The sequence below is a fragment of the Diceros bicornis genome, chromosome X (assembly GCF_020826845.1).
Source record: "Diceros bicornis minor isolate mBicDic1 chromosome X, mDicBic1.mat.cur, whole genome shotgun sequence".
Lineage (NCBI taxonomy): Eukaryota > Metazoa > Chordata > Mammalia > Perissodactyla > Rhinocerotidae > Diceros > Diceros bicornis.
Genome location: NC_080781.1, coordinates 31,039,556 through 31,061,315, shown reverse-complemented (window position 1 = coordinate 31,061,315; position 21,760 = coordinate 31,039,556). Strand labels below are relative to the sequence as shown.

Here is a 21,760-nt window from a genome sequence, read left to right as displayed (position 1 = left end):
GATAAACAAAAGATAGTATATCCATATGTTGGGGCCCAGGGCAGGCCACCCCAAAATATCCCACAATATCATATTGATTATTTTGAATTAAAGTTACTTGAGAAGCAAAAAGGGCATTCTGACCCTCCTGTCTCTGTTCCCCCTGAAAGCAGGAAGTAAATCTCCCATGTGAAAGGTGCTCTCCCTGTATCCTTATCACCAGAGCTAGGGAATTCGGGGCAGAGAAGTCTGCATAAACAAATCTTGTTAATTTACTACCTCAAGCCTAAACTCTGCTTAAATTCCTCACTATTTACGTACCCCAAACCTAAGTTTCTTTGTCATGCCAATTCTTCATGAATTTATTGTTTCTTTGTGTAAAAGATATATATACTGCCTGCTTTGTTCACTCTCCGAGTATCATTTCTTTATGATCTCCAAAACGTATGTATTAAACTAGGTTTTTCTACTGTTAATCTGGTCTTGTGTCAATTTTATTGTTAGTCCAGCCATAAGAACACAAGAAGGGAAGAAAGGGAATTTTCCCGTGCCCTGACACATACAATGGAATATAATTTGGCCATAAAAAGGAATGAGGTACTGATATGTACTCCAACATTGATGAATCTTGAAAATATTATGCTAAATCAAAGAAACCAGACACAAAGTCCACATATTGTTAGATTATATTTATATGCAATGTCAAGAACAGGGAAATTTATAGAAATAGAAAATAGATTAGTGGTTGCCGGGGGCTGAGGAATGGGGAGCAGGGGGCGAGACAGCTAATGGGCAAGGTGTTTCTTTTTGGGGTGATGAGAACGTTGTGGAATTAGATAGTGCTGATGGCTGCACAACTCTGAATATACTAAATACCACTGAACTGCATACTTTAAATGCGTGAATTTTATGATATGTGAATTATACTTCAATAAAGCTGGTATTTAAAAAAAATAATCTTACCACACTTCTAAGGAGTCAAAAACTATCTGACCAGCTTGTGGAAGTCAGAGTTCTCCAGCGTCCCCCACATTTCCTACATTCACATTTTATACTCTGAAACTTATTAGTGCTAGAGACATCCAAACATGCAGAGAGTTAAAAATTATATTAGGAATTTAGCTATCAGATGTGTTTTGAAAGATGTGCATGTTACTGGAGAAAATGAATTGGTAGGTTTAAGAGACTTGGACTAAAGAAAGCCTAGGAAGTGGTTAAAACATTCTGCATAATGTGGTTAACTCTTGTTATTTTGTGAAGACTGATTAAATCTATCCAAACTTGAGGGGAGTCATTCTTTTTTTTTTTTTTTTTTGTGAGGAAGATCAGCCCTGAGCTAACATCCATGCTAATCCTCCTCTTTTTGCTGAGGAAGACCGGCTCTGAGCTAACATCTATTGCCAATCCTCCTCCTTTTTTTCCCCCCAAAGCCCCAGTAGATAGTTGTATGTCATAGTTGCACATCCTGCTAGTTGCTGTATGTGGGACGCGGCCTCAGCATGGCTGGAGAAACGGTGCGTCGTGCGCGCCTGGGATCCGAACCCGGGCCGCCAGCAGTGGAGCGCGTGCACTTAACCGCTAAGCCACGGGGCCGGCTCTTTTTTTTTTTCCCCCCCAAAGCCCCCCAGTAGATACTTGTATGTCATAGCTGCACATCCTTCTAGTTGCTGTATGTGGGACGCGGCCTCAGCACAGCCGGAGAAGCCCTGTGTCGGTGCGCGCCAGGGATCCAAACCCGGGCCACCAGCAGCAGAGCAAGCACACTTAACTGCTAAGCCACAGGGCTGGCCCAAGGGGAGTCATTCTAATGAAACAGGAAGAGTTATAAATATGAGCTGCATGCATTTAAACATGTATACAAGAGTTCTTGATTGCAATTAGGCGAAAGCTTCCATCAATAACTTTATGAACCATATCACTATGCATCGGAGAAAAGATGAAGAACCTGAGGTGAAACTGAAAGCACTCGTGTTTGCTACTGTTTAGAGCAAGGCTCCGCAAACTTTTTCTGTAAATTGCCAGACCATAAAAATTTTAGGCTTTATGGGCCATACAACTCTCTCACAATTATTCAAGTCTGCCTTTGTAGCATGTGTGGGGGATAAGAGTTTGCCACCCCAAAATATGTCTCTCTGGCATGATTATTTTTGGGAACAAAAGACTCAGGAAGAAACTTTGACATTCCCCCTAACTGCTGAAAAGATTTAAGAGAGAAGGCCTGTCCCAGGAAGGAGCTATCACCATAGATAACTCTAGGTGTGATAGACCGGAAGGCACTAGCAAGCCTATTTTTATCAATGTTCTCTCTCCAGTTTCATTGTCTACAGATGGCCCATCAAACATTTGTTTATCAAGCATTTGCTTTTCCATCTCCACGTAATTTGCCTTCCTCTCCTTTGACGTCCCAAAGCACTACCCCCAACATCCTCCTTTGTCTTGAACTGAAGATGGTATTTAAGGTGGTGGCTTTGGCCATTTTGGCGAGTTACTCAGTTTTCCTGGGTTTCTGCCATGTATACCTGTTATTAAACTTTGATTTTCTCCTGTTATTCTGTCTCATGTCAATTTAATTCTTAGACTAGCCAGAAGAAACTAGGGGGTAGAAGTATAGTCCTTCCTCCCCTACACGTGCAAGCAGCCACAGACAATAGGTCGACAAATAAGAACGGCTATGTTCCAATAACAGTTTACTTAAAAAAACAGGCTGCAGGCCAGATTTGGCCTATGGTCCATAGTCAGCCAACTTCTGGTTTAGAGGATCTGGCAGAGTTATCCGAGTAGTGAGAAAGAGAAAAGCAGTCCTTGACATCCAGAAGCTGGCCTGGTGCTCACAGGTATGCCTTGGGGTTCAACTTTTCTGCTCTGCACCAGCACTACGAGGCCTAGGCCAGTTAAGTATCACCAGTTTCAAATTTGAAAACTGCCCTCAACCTTCAAGGTCTGGCTCATATGTTACTATCGTTTGAAGACCTTTCTACCTGGCTGGAAGTAAACACGCTGTCCTCTGAATTTCCATATCACCTTGTTACAGATCTCTTTTACATATTTTGCATTCTTTTTAGAACCTACCTGTTTGCATATACGTCTTACACTTCCTTAGTGCATTAAAAAATTCTTACCAGGCAGAGCGTTGGAGAGAAGCAGAGGGCATCGCTGTCCGCACCAACCATGCACAAACGTGCTGCCCTGGGCCGAGGCGCCACGTGGCGCGGGCTGCGTCTTGGCCCGGCTTCCGCTGCTACCGCGCGTGGCCTCTGCATTCTGCTCGCCGCGAGCCGGGCTCATGGCGGGAGCTGGGCGGTGTCTACAGCCGGCGCAGCCGCATCAGCGACGAGCTGAGCCCTGCCCCCCGCATCCGGGACCTGCCCGCATCCGGGACCCATGCGCAGCCATGCTGGCACCGCCCACTCAAAGCCCGCTAGCGAAGCTGTGCAAGGAGGTGGTGGGGCGTGCCTCTGCCGTACCAGCTGTTGGGCCTGTACAAGTCATTCCAGGACTACAAGCACCTATGCCAAGACCTGAGCCTATGCCAGGACCTGTCATCCTCCCTGCACTCAGACAGCTGTCACCCACCTGATGCTGGCCCCCACCCACCTGATGCTGGCCTGATGATGACGAGCCTCCTGATGCCAGCCTGCCCCAGGAGCAGCCACCCCTATGTCCCAGATGCACAATGCCCATGACCAGTGGCTGCAGAGTGCCTTCCATATCAACCTCTGAAGAGCTGGGGGGCTGGGGGAGCATGCACCCCTCAGCGAGCACTCAGACTATAGTGCCGGCTTTCCCCCATACCACCTCACCTCACAGGAGGGCGAGGCCTGGGCTCCTCAGAGGCAAAACTGCCAACCCCCTCTCTCCTGTCTTGGGTTACCTGGTACTGGAGCGGGCACCTGAGCTACAGCCTCTGCCCGTGGCATTGGACCTCCACTTGCCCCACGTGTGCATCTCTAGCTTGGCCAACCTTCAGTCTGGCAGTGGGGCCCAAAGCATCTTGCACTCCCCTTGGCGTCTCTGGGATTGGGTTGAGTGCCTGGCTCCCATCTCCTTTTCACCTTTTGCTGCTATTGGCAGCTGCTGGCTCAAAGGCATCGCACTTCTGGTCCCTGGGTTCCACTGCCCTACACAAGGACTCCAGGACCCATTCCCTCACGGACTCATGGCCAGGAGGGCCAAAGCTCTGTGCTGTCTATTTAAGTTTAGGGGCCAGCCTCCTGGGCAGGTAGATAAATACTCTCTCAGAAAAAAAAATAAAAATTCTTAGAATATGTAACTATGTTTTGCACTTCTTTCAATTCCCTATAGTGTCAAATGCTTTTCCTGGCTCATGCAAGGCACTTAAATAATTATGGATACTGTATGAATGCCAATACAAAAGTATTCATAACTAGGCCACAGAAGAGATACAATTTATTAAAATGTAGTTTTTAATCCTCTGCATGGCATTTTCGCAAACAAACTATTTGAGGCATTTGAAAGCATAGAATAATTATCTTACCTGGGTACATCCTTTATCAATCCTGCCCTTTTTAGGATTAATTTTAAAATGTGCAGTTTTTGGAAAGTGGTACATCACAGGGAGTGATTTGGATTGATTTTGCATAATACACCGAATCTCCGAATGTTCACCCATGAAACAAGGTGGAAACTTTAGGACCTTTCCTTGATTAAACTGTAATAAGACAGGAAGTCCTGAGCCTGTCAGTGCTAATTCCACTTTCTGAAATCGATCACCTGTAAAAGCAATAATAGCTTTTTAACATAAAAAGTTTTGGGAATCCAGAATATATTTGCTCAGTCCAAATAGTGTCATCCAAAAGACGTGATGAGACATGGGGAGCTCATTCAATCTTTCATTCAACAAAATTATTAATTGCCTTCTCTGTGCTAGGTACTCTTCTAGGTCTCAGGGATACAGCAGTAAATAAAATAGACATTGCTGTTCTCATGGACTTTACATTTTAGTGAGGTGACATTGATAGTAAAATTAATAAGTAAATATATAGCATTTCAGAGAGGATAAGTTCTATGGGAAAAGAAAACGTAGGGTGAAGTGGAGCAGAATTTGCCAACCCCAAAATATGCCTCTTTGGCATAAGGATTATTTTAGGCTGATTATTTTTAAGAAACAGGAGTCACAGGAAAAGCTCTGAAAACCTAGTAGAAGTTACCCTTTTATGAGAGATATTTACATTTATAAGGGAAGTCTCCATTTGTAAGAGTGTCTCCCTCTCTGTGCCAGGAAGAGAAGGATGACTCTAAATCTCTAGAAACTCTCATCAGTGGAGAAGACAAGGGCTTAAATCTGCATAACCATGCCCTTGCTTACTGTGCTTTCCCTGATAACCTCCCATAACTAGCTCCCCAACATCTTCTTTTGTCTTTAGCTGGAGATGGTATTTAAGGTGGTGGCTTGGGCCATTTTGGGGATTTACTCAGTTTTCTTGGGTATCTCTCATATATACAGAAGGTATATGTGTTATTAAACTTGTTTTTATTCTCTTAATCTGTCTTATTATAGGGGATCTCAGTTAAGAACCTAGAAGGGTAGAGGAAAAATTATTTTTCCTCCTCTACAAGGGTAAGGCAGAGCACAATGTCTTGGGGCTGCTCTTTTATACAAGGAAGTCCAAAAAGGCCTCTCTGATAGGGAGATATTGGAGCAAAAGTATAATGAAACTCTGGAAGGAAATCAAGTAAAAATCCAGGAAAAGTGCATTCCAGGCAGAGAGAACAGCAAGTACAAAGGCTCTAAGGTAGGAATTTGCTTGGCACGTTCCAAAAAACCTAAGGAACCAAATATGGCTGAGTAAGAGTAGTAGAAGAATGGTGAGAAATGGTCAGATTTAAGATACATTCTTGAGGGTAGAGTTAACAAAATTTGCCGACGGACCGGATGTAAAATAGGAAATTGAACACATGATAAATGTTGATGCTAAGGTTTTTGGCCTGAGCAACTGAAGTGATGGAACTGCCATTTCTTGAGACAGGAAGGACCGCAGGAGGGACAGGTTATGGGGAAACCAGGAGTTTTTTGGACATGTGAAATTTGAGATGCCTAGTATATATCCAAGTGGAAATGTCTACTAGGTCGCTTAGTATATTTACAGGCTTGGAGTGATGCTGAAGGAGAAAGGATTGGAAGTTTGAGGCGAGAAGAGAAGGTGTATGATATTAATCTCAGACTGTGAGAAAGTGAACGAATGGGGCAATGCAGCAGGAATGTCAAACATCTTAAAGGACCCACTTGGGGTGAGTGATTATAGATTAAATAGTGAAACCCCATAGCATGGGGGTTTTGTGTTTTTCTCCAGCACAATTAGCTTCCCAGGTGCAGACCCAGAGTAGGCTGAGAGTTGAATTTAATCAGATTGGAGTTTTTCTACTCAGCTACTATGGGAGATGGGCCAAGAGATTTAAGTGCATGTGGAAAACGGTGATTAAAATAATGGATGATGGAATATAAGCTGGGCAATAACATAGACAAGTTGTAGAGATACTAGAAAGAAGGTAGGAACTATGAATTGTAGGCTCTAATTGAGTGAAAGAACAGTTTCGCAGAGAGATCAATGTAACTAGAATCCAAAAAAAACAAATTTCTGTTTCTCCACTGATGATCTTACTAGCCAATCCTAGATTCTAAATTAACTTTAAGGCAAACCTAACATCTCTATCTCTAGCCATTCAAAACTAGATTAAAATGCAAGCCTCAAAAAAATGTTCTGTCTATGAACAGCTGACAGAGCTCAATATCACAAACCATCACATAAATGATAACAGAGCAATCAATTTCTGCCCTTAGGAACACAGTTCAACCCTGCTCAATGATATCACTCATACCAACATGCAAATCTTCTAGACTGTTGATTTGTCATGGCTCATCTTTCCGGATTTGATCCCTCATCTCCCTATATCTTTATTTTCTCTTTGATCTGTCTTGCTAAACTGAACTCCAAGTCTTGTTCCATTGTCCTCACTGTAGCCCATCCAGTATTACCTGAGAATGTAAAAGTGTATTGCATCTTGACATGTGGCCTGCAAAGCATATGTACTCATCAATACCCTGTAACAGGATATTGGACCCAATTTACTAGAGCTCTAGGTCTTGTTCTTTGACTGTTACTGTAAGTAGATTCTAAGAGAGCTGAAGGTTTGATAGAGATGGAATGGGTCATTTGTTCCCATATCAATCTCTAACAGAAAACCTAGGCTTACATAGGAAAAGAAGCTAGGTTGGTTTTTTCTTTCCTTTTTCATTCCTTAAACTCTACATCATCATGTTTATCTAATGTCATTTTCAAATAATAAAGTCATCTAAATTCTAACTTGGAAAATTATTATGCAAATGATTCTGAGGTTGACTTCTTTCTTAACAAGCCACAGAATACTTTTTAAGGTCTCTTGAATGTGTGCATTTTTGTCCTATTCAGCAATTACATATTTTTATTAAATTGCCTCTACAAATATTGATGTACAAACTTTTAAACAATTTAAACTGCTATACATGTGATGATTATGTTCATTTCACACTTACTTTTGATGGTTTTATTGATATCATCTCTCAAAAAGCCATCTTTACTTCCTACAGACTCAAATCTCAAAAAGACAGCATAGTCCTGCCTGTGTGAAGGATCATTATTCTTGTTACCATCAACGATTAGCCTGTAAAAAATTACAATCAATTATTTTTAAAGCAAAGGTGATAGTTTATTACCACTCAAAAAGGAATATCAACCCAGTCCTTAAATCTAAGCCAAAAGATGAAAGTTCAGGAATAAAAATATAACTGTGAACCACTTTCCAAAATTACTGCATTGATACAGACACTTGCCAAAAGAAGGCTACGAAATGTAAAGATCCAAAAAATGAGTTCATGACAACATTTGCAAGACAAGAATAATTTAAATACACTAAGTTGTCAAGGTCCAGCTCCAATGCCACTTTCTATGTAGAGGATTTTCTTTCCAGGCAGAGTTCATTCCCAGCTAAGGACTGTTCAATTCTCCACAATAGTCCTTCTTACACCTGAGTGTAATTGCAAACCTCTGTTACATATCTAAGATATGTGGACTCCTGTGGACTCCTAAGCACATACTGCTAGCCACATTCTTGTTAGAGGAGAACAAGTAATTTGGAGAACAACAGCCAAATCTTGTCAGAGGAGAAGAGGAAAGGAAAGTTGGGAAGAAGAGAAGCAGGATCAAAGATAGAGATGGATTATATCACAGGCCTGTGCATGGGCTATCTTTACTTGTCTTACCTAGAGGTCAGCTTTTTTGGCAGTGGATACTCAAATATGCACACAAAAGGCTGATGTGAAATATTACATAGGAAGGCAAACAGCATGTTGAGAACACATTTAAGTAAGCTTCAAATCATACTCATACCTGTGAGTTTACAGTAGACTCGCAAATCAAGTTAACATGCTGCCTTGAAAAAGAATATTTAGCATTTCAAAGATTGTGTATTAAACAGAATCTTACAGATTTACCAGAGAAAATTTCCTCTATGAAGATATGATTAATAAGGCAATTATAGATTGTACAAATAGAGCAATTACTTGATGTATTACCCTCCTTAAAGTAAAACACAACTCAGTCTTCAACAGACAATTGGTATCGCCAACTGTCCCTGTTGCCACACAGAGAAGTACATTAAACATTGCCTTCTCACAAACAGGGGTAAGCATACTTACAATTTGATCAGTTATTGCCACACAGTGCAACCTATCAAGTATAGTTGAAATTGCCACTATATATTTAAAACAACATTTCCAAATATATTTTCAAATTAAATAACCAAACCAAGTTCACGGAATTGTGAAGAATATACATTGGCAAAAGTCCTAAAAGTCTGGGGGGCGGAGTTAAGATGGCGGCGTAGGCAGACTCTGAACTCTCGTCCTCCCGTGGACACAGCCAATTTACAACTACTCGTGGAAAAATTACCCCTGAGACAGAATGAAAACTGGATAAGAGGAACTCCTGCAACAACGGACAATCCTAACTGAGGTGGAAGAGGCAGAGACTCCCTTCTGGAGAGGAAAAACGCCGCCTTCACAAGCCGCCAGCCTCACGGCCGCCGGGAGCAGCTCACAGGTACGCAGCCTCCCTGGAGGCGCAGGGCTCTGAGCCGGGGAGCGCCCCCGCTGTGGGCATTCTGTGGACCCAGCACAATCGAGACGAGTGGCAGAATATCTGACTTTTCCTGCTACTAAAACATTGGGGAGCAGCCCCAGAAAACCCGGTTCACAAAGAAACTAAAACTGGCTCTTAAAGGGCCCGCGCACAAACTCACCCGTTCCAGAAAGCATCCTAAAATCACCAGAAAGAAAGGTGCACAGTGCTGTGGTGACAAGAGACTCACCTAATAGGCCCTGAGTGCATCTTGGTGAAGGGTGAGACCTCTCCAGGGACTGGGACATTGGCGGCGGCCATTGTTGTGGCCTGGTGTGAGCGTGCTGACACAGACGCCATTGGAGTTCTCCCTGAGGCCTGCTAGCCCAGGGTCTGCTCCACCCGGTAGAGCACCGATTTAATCCAGCTCAGCCAGGGCAGGCAGCCCACCCTAGAGACTGGCCCCACACAACAACAAGCCCTCAGGCAACTTGTGGGCCTGCATAGATTGGTGACTGGATTCTCTGCAGCCTGGCAACTGAGCCGACTTGAGAGGGGCAGGGTGTGCACAAGGAGCGGGTGGAGAGTGTGGGGCGGTGGTGGAGTGTGTGGGGCTCCCGCCGTGGAGAGACTGGGTCCGCTAGGGGAGGTCGGGGCGCTCACACGGGGCAGGACTGTGTTGACTATGTGTGTGGACCTGTGGGCAACAGGGCTTGTCAGCTGCAGAAGACTTGTGCTTCTCAAAGACCCACATAGGAGATTTGCCCCACCTTCCAAAGCCTGAAAAAATTGGGTGCTCCTGTGCCTGAGGCCAGCCCCACCCAGCTGCAATCCTCAGAGAGCTGACAAGAGACCTAATAGGCTAGAGGCTTACAGCAATTGTAAGGCCCTGAGCCTAACAACCTGCCACGCTGGGGGCCTACTTAGTTAAAAGAAATACTGCAACATAAATGTGGTATTAGAGCTTACAGCCAACTGTGCTGGGGCTCCCCACACCTGATAAAGAGACTGAAGGGCCCACAACAACTACAAGCAGCTGAGCATTACAACAGCTGGCCAGGAGCATAACTCGGGCTCCCTGGGTGCCTACAGGGAGAGCTAACAGGCCACAATAGAAGGACACACGTAGCCCACATAGGGGCCACCCCTGGAACATTGAGAACTGAGGGAAGCACACTGGAAGCCTCCTAAGGCATCACTTACATAAGGTCACCTAGCCAAGAGCAGGAGACGTAGCTGACCTACCTAATACGTAGACACAAGCACAGGGAAAGAGGCAAAATGAGGAGGCAAAAGAATACATTCCAAGTAAGGGAACAGGACAAAACCCCAGAAAAGGAACTAAGTGAAACAGAAATGAGCAACCTACCTGACAGAGAGTTCAAACTAAGAGTGTTAAGGATGCTCACTGATCTGGGGAGAAGAATAGATGAACTCAGTGAGAATGTCAACAAAGAAATGGAAGATATAAAAAAGAACCAATCAGAAATGACGAATACAATACTGGAAATGAAAAATTCATTAGAGGGACTCAAAAGCAGAGTAGAGGATACAGAAGAATGGATCTGTGAGCTGGACGAAAGACTAGAAGAAATTACCCAAGGTGAACAGGTAAAAGAGAAAAGAATTAAAAAGAGTGAGGACAGTCTAAGGGACCTCTGGGACAACATCAAGCGCACTAACATCCGTGTTATAGGTGTCCCGGAAGGAGAAGAGCGAGACAAGGTGGCAGAGAATCTATTTCAAGAAATAATAGATGAAAACTTCCCTAACCTAAGGAAGGAAACAGACATCCAGGTACAGGAAGCACAGAGAGCCCCAAACAAGATAAAGCCAAAGAGGCTCACACCAAGACACATCATAATCAAAATGTCCAGAATTAAAGATAAAGAGAGAATCCTAAAAGCCGCAAGAGAATGTCAAGTTACGTACAAAGGAAACCCCATAAGGCTATCAGCTGACTTCTCAGCAGAAACCTTACAGGCTAGAAGAGAATGGCACGATATATTTAAAGTGCTAAAAGGAAAAAACTTACAGCCAAGAATACTCTACCCAGCAAGGTTATCATTCAAAATGGAAGGAGAGAGAAAAATTTTCCCAGATAAGCAAAAATTAAAGGAGTTTGTCAACAAGAAACCAGTGCTACAAGAAATGTTAAAGGGACTGATTTAAGGGGAAAAGAGAAGACCACAAATAGGAAAAATTATCTATTTCCATGATAAGAGGGAAATGGATACAAATGCACAAAAAAGAGGTTAGATATGATATCAAAAACATAAAAGGAGGGAGGAGGGGAGTTAAAGAGTACAGCTTTCAGACAGAGGTCAAACTAAACTGACCATCAATTCTGTATAGAAGAAGAAAGGAACAGAGAAGGACTACTAAAACACTGAGAAAACAAAAAAAAAGTTAAAAAATGGCAGTAAGTACATACTTATCAATAGTTACTTTAAACGTCAATGGACTAAATGCTCCAATTAAAAGGCATAGGGTGGCTGACTGGATAAAAAAACAAGACTCATATATATGCTGCATACAAGAGACACACTTCAGACCTAAAGACACTCACAAACTGAAAGTGAAGGGATGGAAAAAGATACTCCACGCAAATGGCAATGAAAAGAAAGCTGGGGTAGCAGTACTCCTATCAGACAAAATAGACTTTAAAACAAAAACTGTAAAAAGAGACAAAGAAGGGCATTACATAATGATCAAGGGAACAATCCAACAAGAGGATATAACACTTGTAAATATCTACGCACCCAATGTAGGTGCACCTAAATATATAAAGCAATTATTAACAGACATAAAAAGAGAAATAGACAGTAACACAATAATAGTAGGGGACTTTAACACTCCACTTACACCGACGGATAGATCATCCAAACAGAAGATCAATAAGGAAACATTGGCCTTAAACGAGACACTAGAACAGATGGACCTAGTAGATATATACAGAGCATTCCATCCAAAAACCAAAGAATACACGTTCTTTTCAAATGCACATGGAACATTCTCCAGGATTGATCACATATTAGGCCACAAAACAAGTCTCCATAAATTTAAGAAGATTGAAATAATACCAAGCATCTTTTCTGACCACAACGGTATGAAACTAGAAATCAACTATAGGAAGAAAATCAGAAAAGACACAAATACATGGAGATTAAACAAAATGCTACTGAACAACCACTGGGTTAACGAAGAAATCAAAGAAGAAATCAAAAAATACCTGGAGACAAATGAAAATGAAAATACGACATGCCAGAATTTATGGGATACAGCAAAAGTGGTTCTAAGAGGGAAGTTTATAGCAATACAGACCTATCTCAACAAACAAGAAAAATCTCAAATAAACAATCTAACAATGCACCTAAAGGAACTAGAAAAAGAAGAACAAACAAAGCCCAAAATCAGTAGAAGAAGGGAAATAATAAAAATCAGAGCAGAAATAAATGAAATAGAGACCAAAAAACAATAGAAAAAATTAATAAAACCAAGAGCTGGTTCTTTGAAAAGATCAACAAAATAGACAAACCTTTAGCTAGACTCACCAAGAAAAAAAGAGAGAAGGCACAAATAAGTAAAATCAGAAATGAACGAGGAGAGGTTACAACAGACACCTCAGAAATACAAAAGATTATAAGAGAATACTATGAAAAGCTATATGCCAACCAATTCGACAATCTGGAAGAAATGGATAAATTCTTAGAATCATACAACCTTCCAAAACTGGATCAAGAAGAAGTAGAGAATTTGAATAGACCAATCACCAGTAAGGAGATCGAAACAGTAATCACAAACCTCCCCCAAAATAAAAGTCCAGGACCAGACGGCTTCCCTGGTGAATTCTACCAAACATTCAAAGAAGACTTAATACCTATCCTTCTCAAACTCTTCCAAAAAATGGAGGAGGGGGGGAAGCTCCCTAACTCATTCTACGAAGCTGACATTACCCTGATACCAAAACCAGACAAGGACAACACAAAAAAAAGAAAATTACAGGCCAATATCACTGATGAACATCGATGCGAAAATCCTCAACAAAATACTAGCAAATCGCATACAACAATACGTTAAAAAGATTATACACCATGATCAAGTCGGATTTATTCCAGGTATGCAGGGATGGTTTAACATTCGCAAATCAATCAACATAATACACCACATTAATAAAATGAAGAACAAAAATCACATGATCATCTCAATAGATGCAGAGAAAGCATTTGACAAGATACAGCATCCATTTATGATAAAAACTCTGAATAAAATGGGTATAGAAGGAAAGTACCTCAACATAATAAAGACCATATATGAGAAACCCACAGCTAATATCATCCTCAATGGTGAAAAACTGAAAGATATCCCTCTAAGAACAGGAACCAGACAAGGATGCCCACTGTCACCACTCCTATTTAACATAGTATTGGAAGTCCTAGCCAGAGCAATCAGGCAAGAGAAAGAAAGAAAAGGGATCCAAATTGGAAAGGAAGAAGTGAAACTGTCACTATTTGCAGATGACATGATTTTATATATAGAAAACCCTAAAGAATCCACCAGAAAACTTTTAGAAGTAATAAACGAATATGGTAAAGTTGCAGGATACAAAATCAACATACAAAAATCAGTTGCATTTCTGGACACTAACAACGAACTAGCAGAAAGAGAAATTAAGAATACCATCCCATTTATAATTGCAACAAAAAGAATAAAATACCTAGGAATAAACTTAACCAAAGAGGTGAAAGATCTGTACACCGAAAACTATAAAACATTTCTGAAAGAAATTGAAGAAGACACAAAGAAATGGAAAGATATTCCGTGCTCTTGGATTGGAAGAATTAACATAGTTAAGATGTCCATACTTCCTAAAGCCATCTATAGATTCAATGCAATCCCTATCAAAGTTCCAACAACATTTTTCACAGAAATAGAACAAAGAATCCTAAAATTTATATGGAACAACAAAAGACCCCGAATAGCTAAAGGAATCCTGAGAAAAAAGAACAAAGCTGGAGGTATCACACTCCCTGATTTCAAAATATACTACAAAGCTATAGTAACCAAAACAGCATGGTACTGGCACAAAAACAGACACACAGATCAATGGAATAGAATCGAAAGCCCAGAAATAAACCCACACATCTATGGACAGCTAATCTTTGACAAAGGAGCCAAGAACATACAATGGGGAAAAGAAAGTCTCTTCAACAAATGGTGTTGGGAAAACTGGATAGCCACATGCAAAAAAAATGAAAGTAGACCCTTACCTTACACCATACACAAAAATTAACTCCAAATGGATTAAAGACTTGAATGTAAGACCTGAAACTATGAAACTTCTAGAGGAAAACATAGGCAGTTCGCTCTTCCACATTGGTCTTAGCAACATCTTTTCAAACACCGCATCTGACCGGGCAAGAGAAACAATAGAAAAAATAAACAAATGGGACTACATCAAACTAAAAAGCTTCTGCACAGCAAAGGAAACCATCAACAAAACGAAAAGACAACCTAACAATTGGGAGAAGATATTTGCAAACCATACATCTGATAAGGGCTTAATCTCCAAAATATATAAAGAACTCATGCATCTCAACAACAAAAAATCTAACAACACAATTAAAAAATGGGCAAAAGACCTGAACAGACATTTCTCCAAAGAAGATATACAGATGGCCAACAGACACATGAAAAGATGTTCAAAATCACTAACTATCAGGGAAATGCAAATCAAAACTACAATGAGATATCACCTCATGCCCGTCAGAATGGCTATAATTAACAAGACAGGAAACAATATGTGTTGGAGAGGATGTGGAGAAAAGGGAACTCTCATACACTGCTGGTGGGAGTGCAAACTGGTGCAGCCACTATGGAAAACAGTATGGAGATTCCTCAAAAAATCAAGGATAGAACTACCATATGATCCAGCTATTCCACTGCTGGGTATTTATCCAAAGAACTTGAAAACACCAATTTGCAAAGGTACATGCACCCCTGTGTTCATTGCAGCGTTATTCACAATAGCCAAGACTTGGAAGCAACCTAAGTGCCCATCAAGGGACGAATGGATAAAGAACCTGTGGTATATATACACAATGGAATACTACTCAGCCATAAGAAACGATGAAATCCAGCCATTTGTGACAACATGGATGGACATTGAGGGTATAATGCAAAGTGAAATAAGTCAGAGGGAGAAGGTCAAATACCGTATGATTTCCTTCATTAAGTAGTAGATAATAACAACAATAAACAAACACATAGGGACAGAGAGTGGATTGGTGGTTACCAGAGGGGAAGGGGGGAGGGAGGAGGGTGAAAGGGATAATTCGGCACATGTGTGTGGTGATGGGTTGTAATTAGTATTTTGGTGGTGAACATGATGTAGTCCATGCAGAAATAGAAGTACAATGATGTACACCTGAAATTTTTACAATGTTATAAACCAATGTTACTGCAATAAACAAAAAATTAAAAAAAAAAAGTCCTAAAAGTCTGTATGAATTTCAGCAAGCAAGTGTGGTTGATCCCAGCAGCTGCTATAGGCTTAATATTCATGATACTCAGTCAGCAAGCATTTTGCCCTGGCAGGACACTGCATCTTCTTTGGAAGTACGTAGAACATAGTGCATGCCACTGCCACCACCTGACTATTTCTGCAGGGACAGCAAGGTCTTGATTGCACAGATTGCTTTGGGGCCACAATCAACAGCTCAAAACCTCCACTTCCGCCACCCCATTTCCACAAAGTCTGGAGAGATTTTTAATTTAACATGAAGTATTTAGAACCATATTTTTAAATATTGAGAAAATATTAACCCTGTTACAAATATTTACAGCCATAATAAGACAAGTCCAATTTGTGCCTTCTGACAAGTTTTACTATTAAAATCAATCTGATGAATGTACGGTTAACATACTTTCCATTAATAAGTAACATCACAATGGAATTAATTTTTGCTTACTTTGGGCTGAAACAAAACGTAATTATAATCTTTTGATAAGGTAGTAACCTCCCTTCATTAGGAACACAGGAGATAAAAGAGGTAACATTTATTTTCTTTATTTTGCTTAAGTAGGTGAGATTATTTAAAGCAACATCTGTTCTTTGATGAATATTTGTACCCTGTAATATAAAATCAGAAATAAAAGAGTATTAAGGCAAAACACAAACAAAATAAAATATTTTAAGTAGGTCATAAAATAATTATTGAAATTTCAGAGTCTAGAAGATAGAGAATATCTTTAATGTCTTTAAGTAACATACATAAATTTGATTAAGGCACATCATAAAATTTAAAAAATTATTGAAAAATTGATGACAACAGAAATCCCCACAATTAGCCACTAATCTATAAGCACTTGTCTGGTTTACTTCAGATGTATATTACTATCAATGTTAGTTTAATTTACTGAACTTTTTGAGGTTACCCTTGGAGACATGTGAAATGAAATCATATATATCTATCCGCATGTTAAAAAAAATTAGAATAATTAAACAGCTTGTTGGTTATTAGTAAGTTCAAAACAATCTGTTTCAAAATATAATACCTGATCGTCCCCTTTTGCACTATTTACTTACCAATTCTTCTCCAACTGAATCATCTTGTATTATGGCCACCCAATTTATGGGTTCTGGGCTATTATTGTACAGAAGTGCATGTTCAATTTTTGATGTTCCAAAGAAAAGAGAACCAAAGTGTATGCATTCCAACTTTTTGTCATTATTCATGTTTAACAATTCAATAATCTGCTCAACCACATGAGCTTTGATACTCAAGAGTATGTCTGGACGGTCTTGCAAACTCACTCTATAAGATAATGAATTATACATATATATTTTAATTAGAATTCTACATACTTTATTTTTCTCCTAGATATTTGGATAAACAGAAATTTTATAAAATCACATTATAATTAAAATTCAAAGGCCTAAGAGAAGTTCCTTTCACATACATGCCAGAGACTGTCAAGTCCTTCTATCTGTCTGAATCTGCACAGTAGAACGACATATGTGCAACCTAATTCATTATCTCCAGGAAGCAAGCAAGTTGGAAAACAATCACATAAATTGACCCCCAAAATAACTTATTGGCATGTCCATATCACCAATTATTTTGTAAATACTAGAGTTAGATGGGATGATTTATATGGTCACCTCTAGTTCTAGAATTCCGAGCTTCTTTTCTAAGTCATCCCACTCCCCCAAGTCCAACAGCCAACCTCACCCCCATCCTAATAATAATCCAATTCCATACAAAGTAAAAAACCCCACTTCTTTGCTTAAATGAATATCCCCCCATAAAACTTCACTTCCCAGACTAATTTCAATTTCCTTTTGAAACTCCACCCATCCCCAAACACACACATTTATCCATCTCTGGCGTAAATGCAATCCTTTTGAATCTTGCCTCATCAGATACCACAACTAACTTATCACTCCACAACCATCACCTAAGTTCTTATCTTATACTATGTCACTGTCACATTGGGCATTCTTGATACCATCTCTTGGCACATCTCTCCTCCTTTAGCTTCCTAGACACCATACTTTCCTGGTTTTCCTTCTGATTCATTCAGACTCTACCTTCTCATTCTTCCAGGACCTGAATATTTTGTAAACTCCATGAATAATGATGTTTCTCTTCTACTCTTTCATTCTCTATTCTTCTCAAAGGTATTTTCAACACTTCCATGCTTCATCTACAACTTATACACTGACAACTCCCAAACCAATATACCTAGACCAAATTTTTTCTGGGACTCAAGTAAATCTAGTAGGTTCTAACCAGTTCCACAGGATTCTGCAAAGCAAATCAATTCCAACATGTCAAAACTGAATTCAAGATCTTCTCCCATAAACCCATCCCTCCTCATACCTTCACCTTTCTACAACCAGTCACTAAATCTAGTCAAATCCATCTCCATAACATGTCTCCAATCTGTACACTTCTTTCCATACCCCTAATTTGTACCTTAGCTCAGGCCTTCATCATTTCTCTTCTGCTATAGTTTCTAGTCAGGCTGCCCACTTCACATCTGTACTCCCTGATTTGTTTTGCACACTGCTATTAGCATGCTCTTTCTAAAATGCAAACTAATCAAGACACTCCCATCTTAAAACCTTCCTGAGATTTCACAGCCTTCACAATAAAACCTAAGCTCCTATCAGGGCTGATAACTGTTTCTCAAACATTTTTTTTGGCTGCAACCTTCAGTAAGAAATGTATTTTACATTGCAATGTAGGAAATACACACACACACACACACTTGAAACAAGTTTTACATTTACCCTTACTACATGAGATGCATTCTGGTATTTTGTATTTCATTGTTTTAATACTGGTGGTGATCCAGTATAGTGATTACACAGCCTACTAGTGAATTGAGACATACAGCATAAAAAAACGCTGTCCTGTGAGGTCCTTTTCTGGACTCTGCACCATTCTGTTTTTCTGGTCTCATTTTGCATCACTCCTCACTTCCATCTCTGTGCCTCTACATTGCCTCAGATCTCTCAGTGTGTTACACTGTCTATTAACTTCTAGGATTTCAAGTCTTCTACTTGATCTGCCTGAAATCTCTCCTCCAACCCACTCCCATCACTAGTACCCAACTCCCCTACACACAAACACACACACACACACACACACACCCCAGATCACACCACTGCTCTTTGACTGGCTAATGCCTACTCACCAATAAGTGTTTGGTTCAACTGTCACCTCCTTAGTGGAGCCCTTTCCTGATCCACTCCCTCACTCCCACAAAATCCAAACTAGGAGCTCCTGTTATGTGTACTCATGTGCTATCCTCTGGTTCTTCCTATTTTTGAGTCCCTAGTGCTTGGCAAATAGTAGAGTCTCAATGAATGAATGCTGACTGAAAGAACAAAGAAGCTAACATACATTCAAAGACAACAGGCATATCTGAAAAGTGAAATAGGAAAATACTAAGTATTATATTAGAGTTAAGAACCATAGTATACACTCACTTTGCCACTTCATTTACAATTCTGGGCTGGTCTGCACAGAAATCCACTTTAACAACCATTGATGACTTAGGCTTCACAATACCAGTAGTTGGAAAAATGACAATGGGTAATTGACCCTGGTATTCTGTTTTAAATACACCTAAGGAGAACAAGAGCAGATGGTTTACATCTGAATCCTTACAATGTTACATCCACACTCTTAGTAAGGAATAGACACACATTACAGAGTATATGGTCTACTGTGGACCAAGAGTCACAGCTTTGATTGTAAGTCCAGTCACTCAACAAATGTGAACATAGTGTTAGGACTTAACTCTCATCAATAGCTAAAATATATTGTCTGCTTACTGTGTTCCAACACTTATGCTAAGAGCTTTGCATATGTGATTCTATTTAAATCTCATAATAATTATATGATATAGGTTCAGCCATTACCTTTATTTTATAAATAAGGAAATAGAAGCTTAGAAAGGTTGAGTGACTTGTCCAAAGACACACAACTATTGTGGTAGATTAGATTGTTAATCTCAATTCTTCACCCTTCTCTGCATCCTTACTCTTATCCTATTATGGACAAAGTATGTTTTCCTACCCCTTGACTCTGAACTTGATCATGTGATTTGCTTTGTTCATGTGGGTGGAAATGACAACATGCCAGCTCCAACCCCAGAAGTTCTCTTGCACTTCTACTATGGAAAGTGTTTCTCTTAAGTAGCTGCTGTCCCTTTGGCCTATGCCCCAGAATGAGCAAATGTGGGGCAGGCCACTCAGCTGACTCACAGACTTGCAGTGAGTAACAGAACAGCCCCAGCTGCCTCAGCTTGAAGCAGAGCCACCCAGCTGAGCCCAGCTTAGATCAGCCAAGTTCCAGCCAATCTACATACAAATGAACAATTAAAAAAATAATTATCTTTTTAAGATACAGAGTTGTGGGGTGGGTTGTTACATAGCAATAGTTGACTACTACAGCTAGTAACTAACTAACAGAGCTGGGTTTTTCACTTGGATGTTTCTGACCATGGGGCTCACTTATAGCTACTGCCACTTTCTCAGTTCACACAGGAAAAGGGCAAAAGAAGTGGGTTTCTAGAATCAAATAGCATATGAGAAGAAGTCTACAAAAACTTCTTATTCTGAAAGCAGAATGGTTCATAATTTATGTAATATTTGGTGTCTATATTAGAGCATGTAGTCATTGAGATCAGATACCATCTCTTTTTCATCTCTGTGATTCTGGCACCCCACACAGTGCCTAGCACCAAGCAGTGCTCAAAATATGTCCAACAAATGGAAGTAGCAAGTCATAAGTTTCTTTAATATCATTATACAATACTAACACAAATGAGTATGCTGCCAATATAAACAACTTTGCAAATTCCCAATTCATCAGTTTTAAATCACATTTGATGACAGTTTTCAAAATTATTCATTTAACTTAGGAGAATAAGATACTAGCATAATAAAAGTACTGAAAACATAAAAAGACAATAAAACTTCAAGTACAGAGATGACCTGATAGAAAAGGCAAACAAACTCACAGTAACAAAATTTGTTAATCTAATCATTTTTAGGGAAGTGCTAATGACATAATATTTAAAGTTTTTTTCTGTCATAAAATAAAACAAGAATCTGTAAACTTTTATCCATTTCAAATAAATAAGGATAATTGACTTAATTCTTCAGAAAAGGAAAACTATATCAATTCAGTTAAGGCTGAGTCAGTGAAATAGTTCCCTTATTGTAACCACTTAGATGTAATTTGACAAAAGAGTTTAAGTGAATGTTTCAAAATCTTATTCAGGAACAACCCAAAAACCAAAAGAACATTGTTCAATCTTCTAAATATATTAAAATAGTGGGTACACAAACATTACTGTGTCTTATATAACTTTAATACTATTAGTAATAATGAAATATTTGACTTTTATTTTTTAATTGCTAACAACAGTGACAAGGACATCATCCAGAGAAGGGTGTCATTGAAGGAAGGATATTACAAGTGAAATTTATGCCATCAAATTTTCATTTCTTTTCTGATATGACACTGGCTAATGTGTGGAGAATGAACTAGAAGGAGATAAGAGGAGACAGAGAAATGATTTAGGTTGGTGTAATCACTAGGCAAGAGAAGATGATGGCCTGTTGTAGAGAAGTGACAATGGGATAGAGAAAAGTAGGATTACTGACATAATTAGGAAGTGAATAGACAGGATTTAATAACTGACTACGAAGATAGGACGTGAAAAAGACAGCGGTGTCAAGGATTTTGCCAAGTTTCTGACTTGCCCAAATACATGGTGGTGACATTTAATGAAAAAGAGAAAAGAAGAAGTGTTGAGGAGAAGCTGAGGAGTTTAGTTTTAGACGTGTTAACATTTGAGAAACCTGAAGGAAATGCAAAGTATTGTATAGACTTCAATGAAGTAACAGAAATGGAAGTGATTGCCTAGAGAGCATGTTGGCTGAGGAAACATGAGGGTCCACGACAAATCCTAAGGAACACTCACATTTAATGTGCCAAAAAAAAAGGAACAGCAGTCCACAAAAGAGAATTGAAGAGAAGGGAGAAAAAGAATAATTCTAACATCAATAGTGAATATTTATTGAACACTTAATGTTTGTCAGAGAGCGTGCTAAGCATGTTATTAATCATCACCACAATTACAGG

The 21,760-nt window shown here is 39.8% G+C and overlaps 1 protein-coding gene and 1 pseudogene across 1 annotated transcript in view; one reads left to right on the top strand and one right to left on the bottom strand.

Annotated features, from left to right (window-relative positions):
• Positions 1-21,760, bottom strand: part of CFAP47 (cilia and flagella associated protein 47) — a 533,305-nt gene that overhangs the window by 495,569 nt on the left and 15,976 nt on the right. The window contains exons 4-8 of the mRNA XM_058535621.1: positions 19,093-19,231; positions 16,681-16,909; positions 16,064-16,224; positions 7,511-7,638; positions 4,475-4,710 (exon numbers count right to left, since the gene is read on the bottom strand). Of these exons, the coding sequence (XP_058391604.1) occupies positions 4,475-4,710; positions 7,511-7,638; positions 16,064-16,224; positions 16,681-16,909; positions 19,093-19,231 (893 nt within the window). The remainder of the gene's footprint in view (positions 1-4,474; positions 4,711-7,510; positions 7,639-16,063; positions 16,225-16,680; positions 16,910-19,092; positions 19,232-21,760) is intronic.
• On the top strand, positions 1,900-3,699 carry LOC131400643 (leucine repeat adapter protein 25-like; annotated as a pseudogene).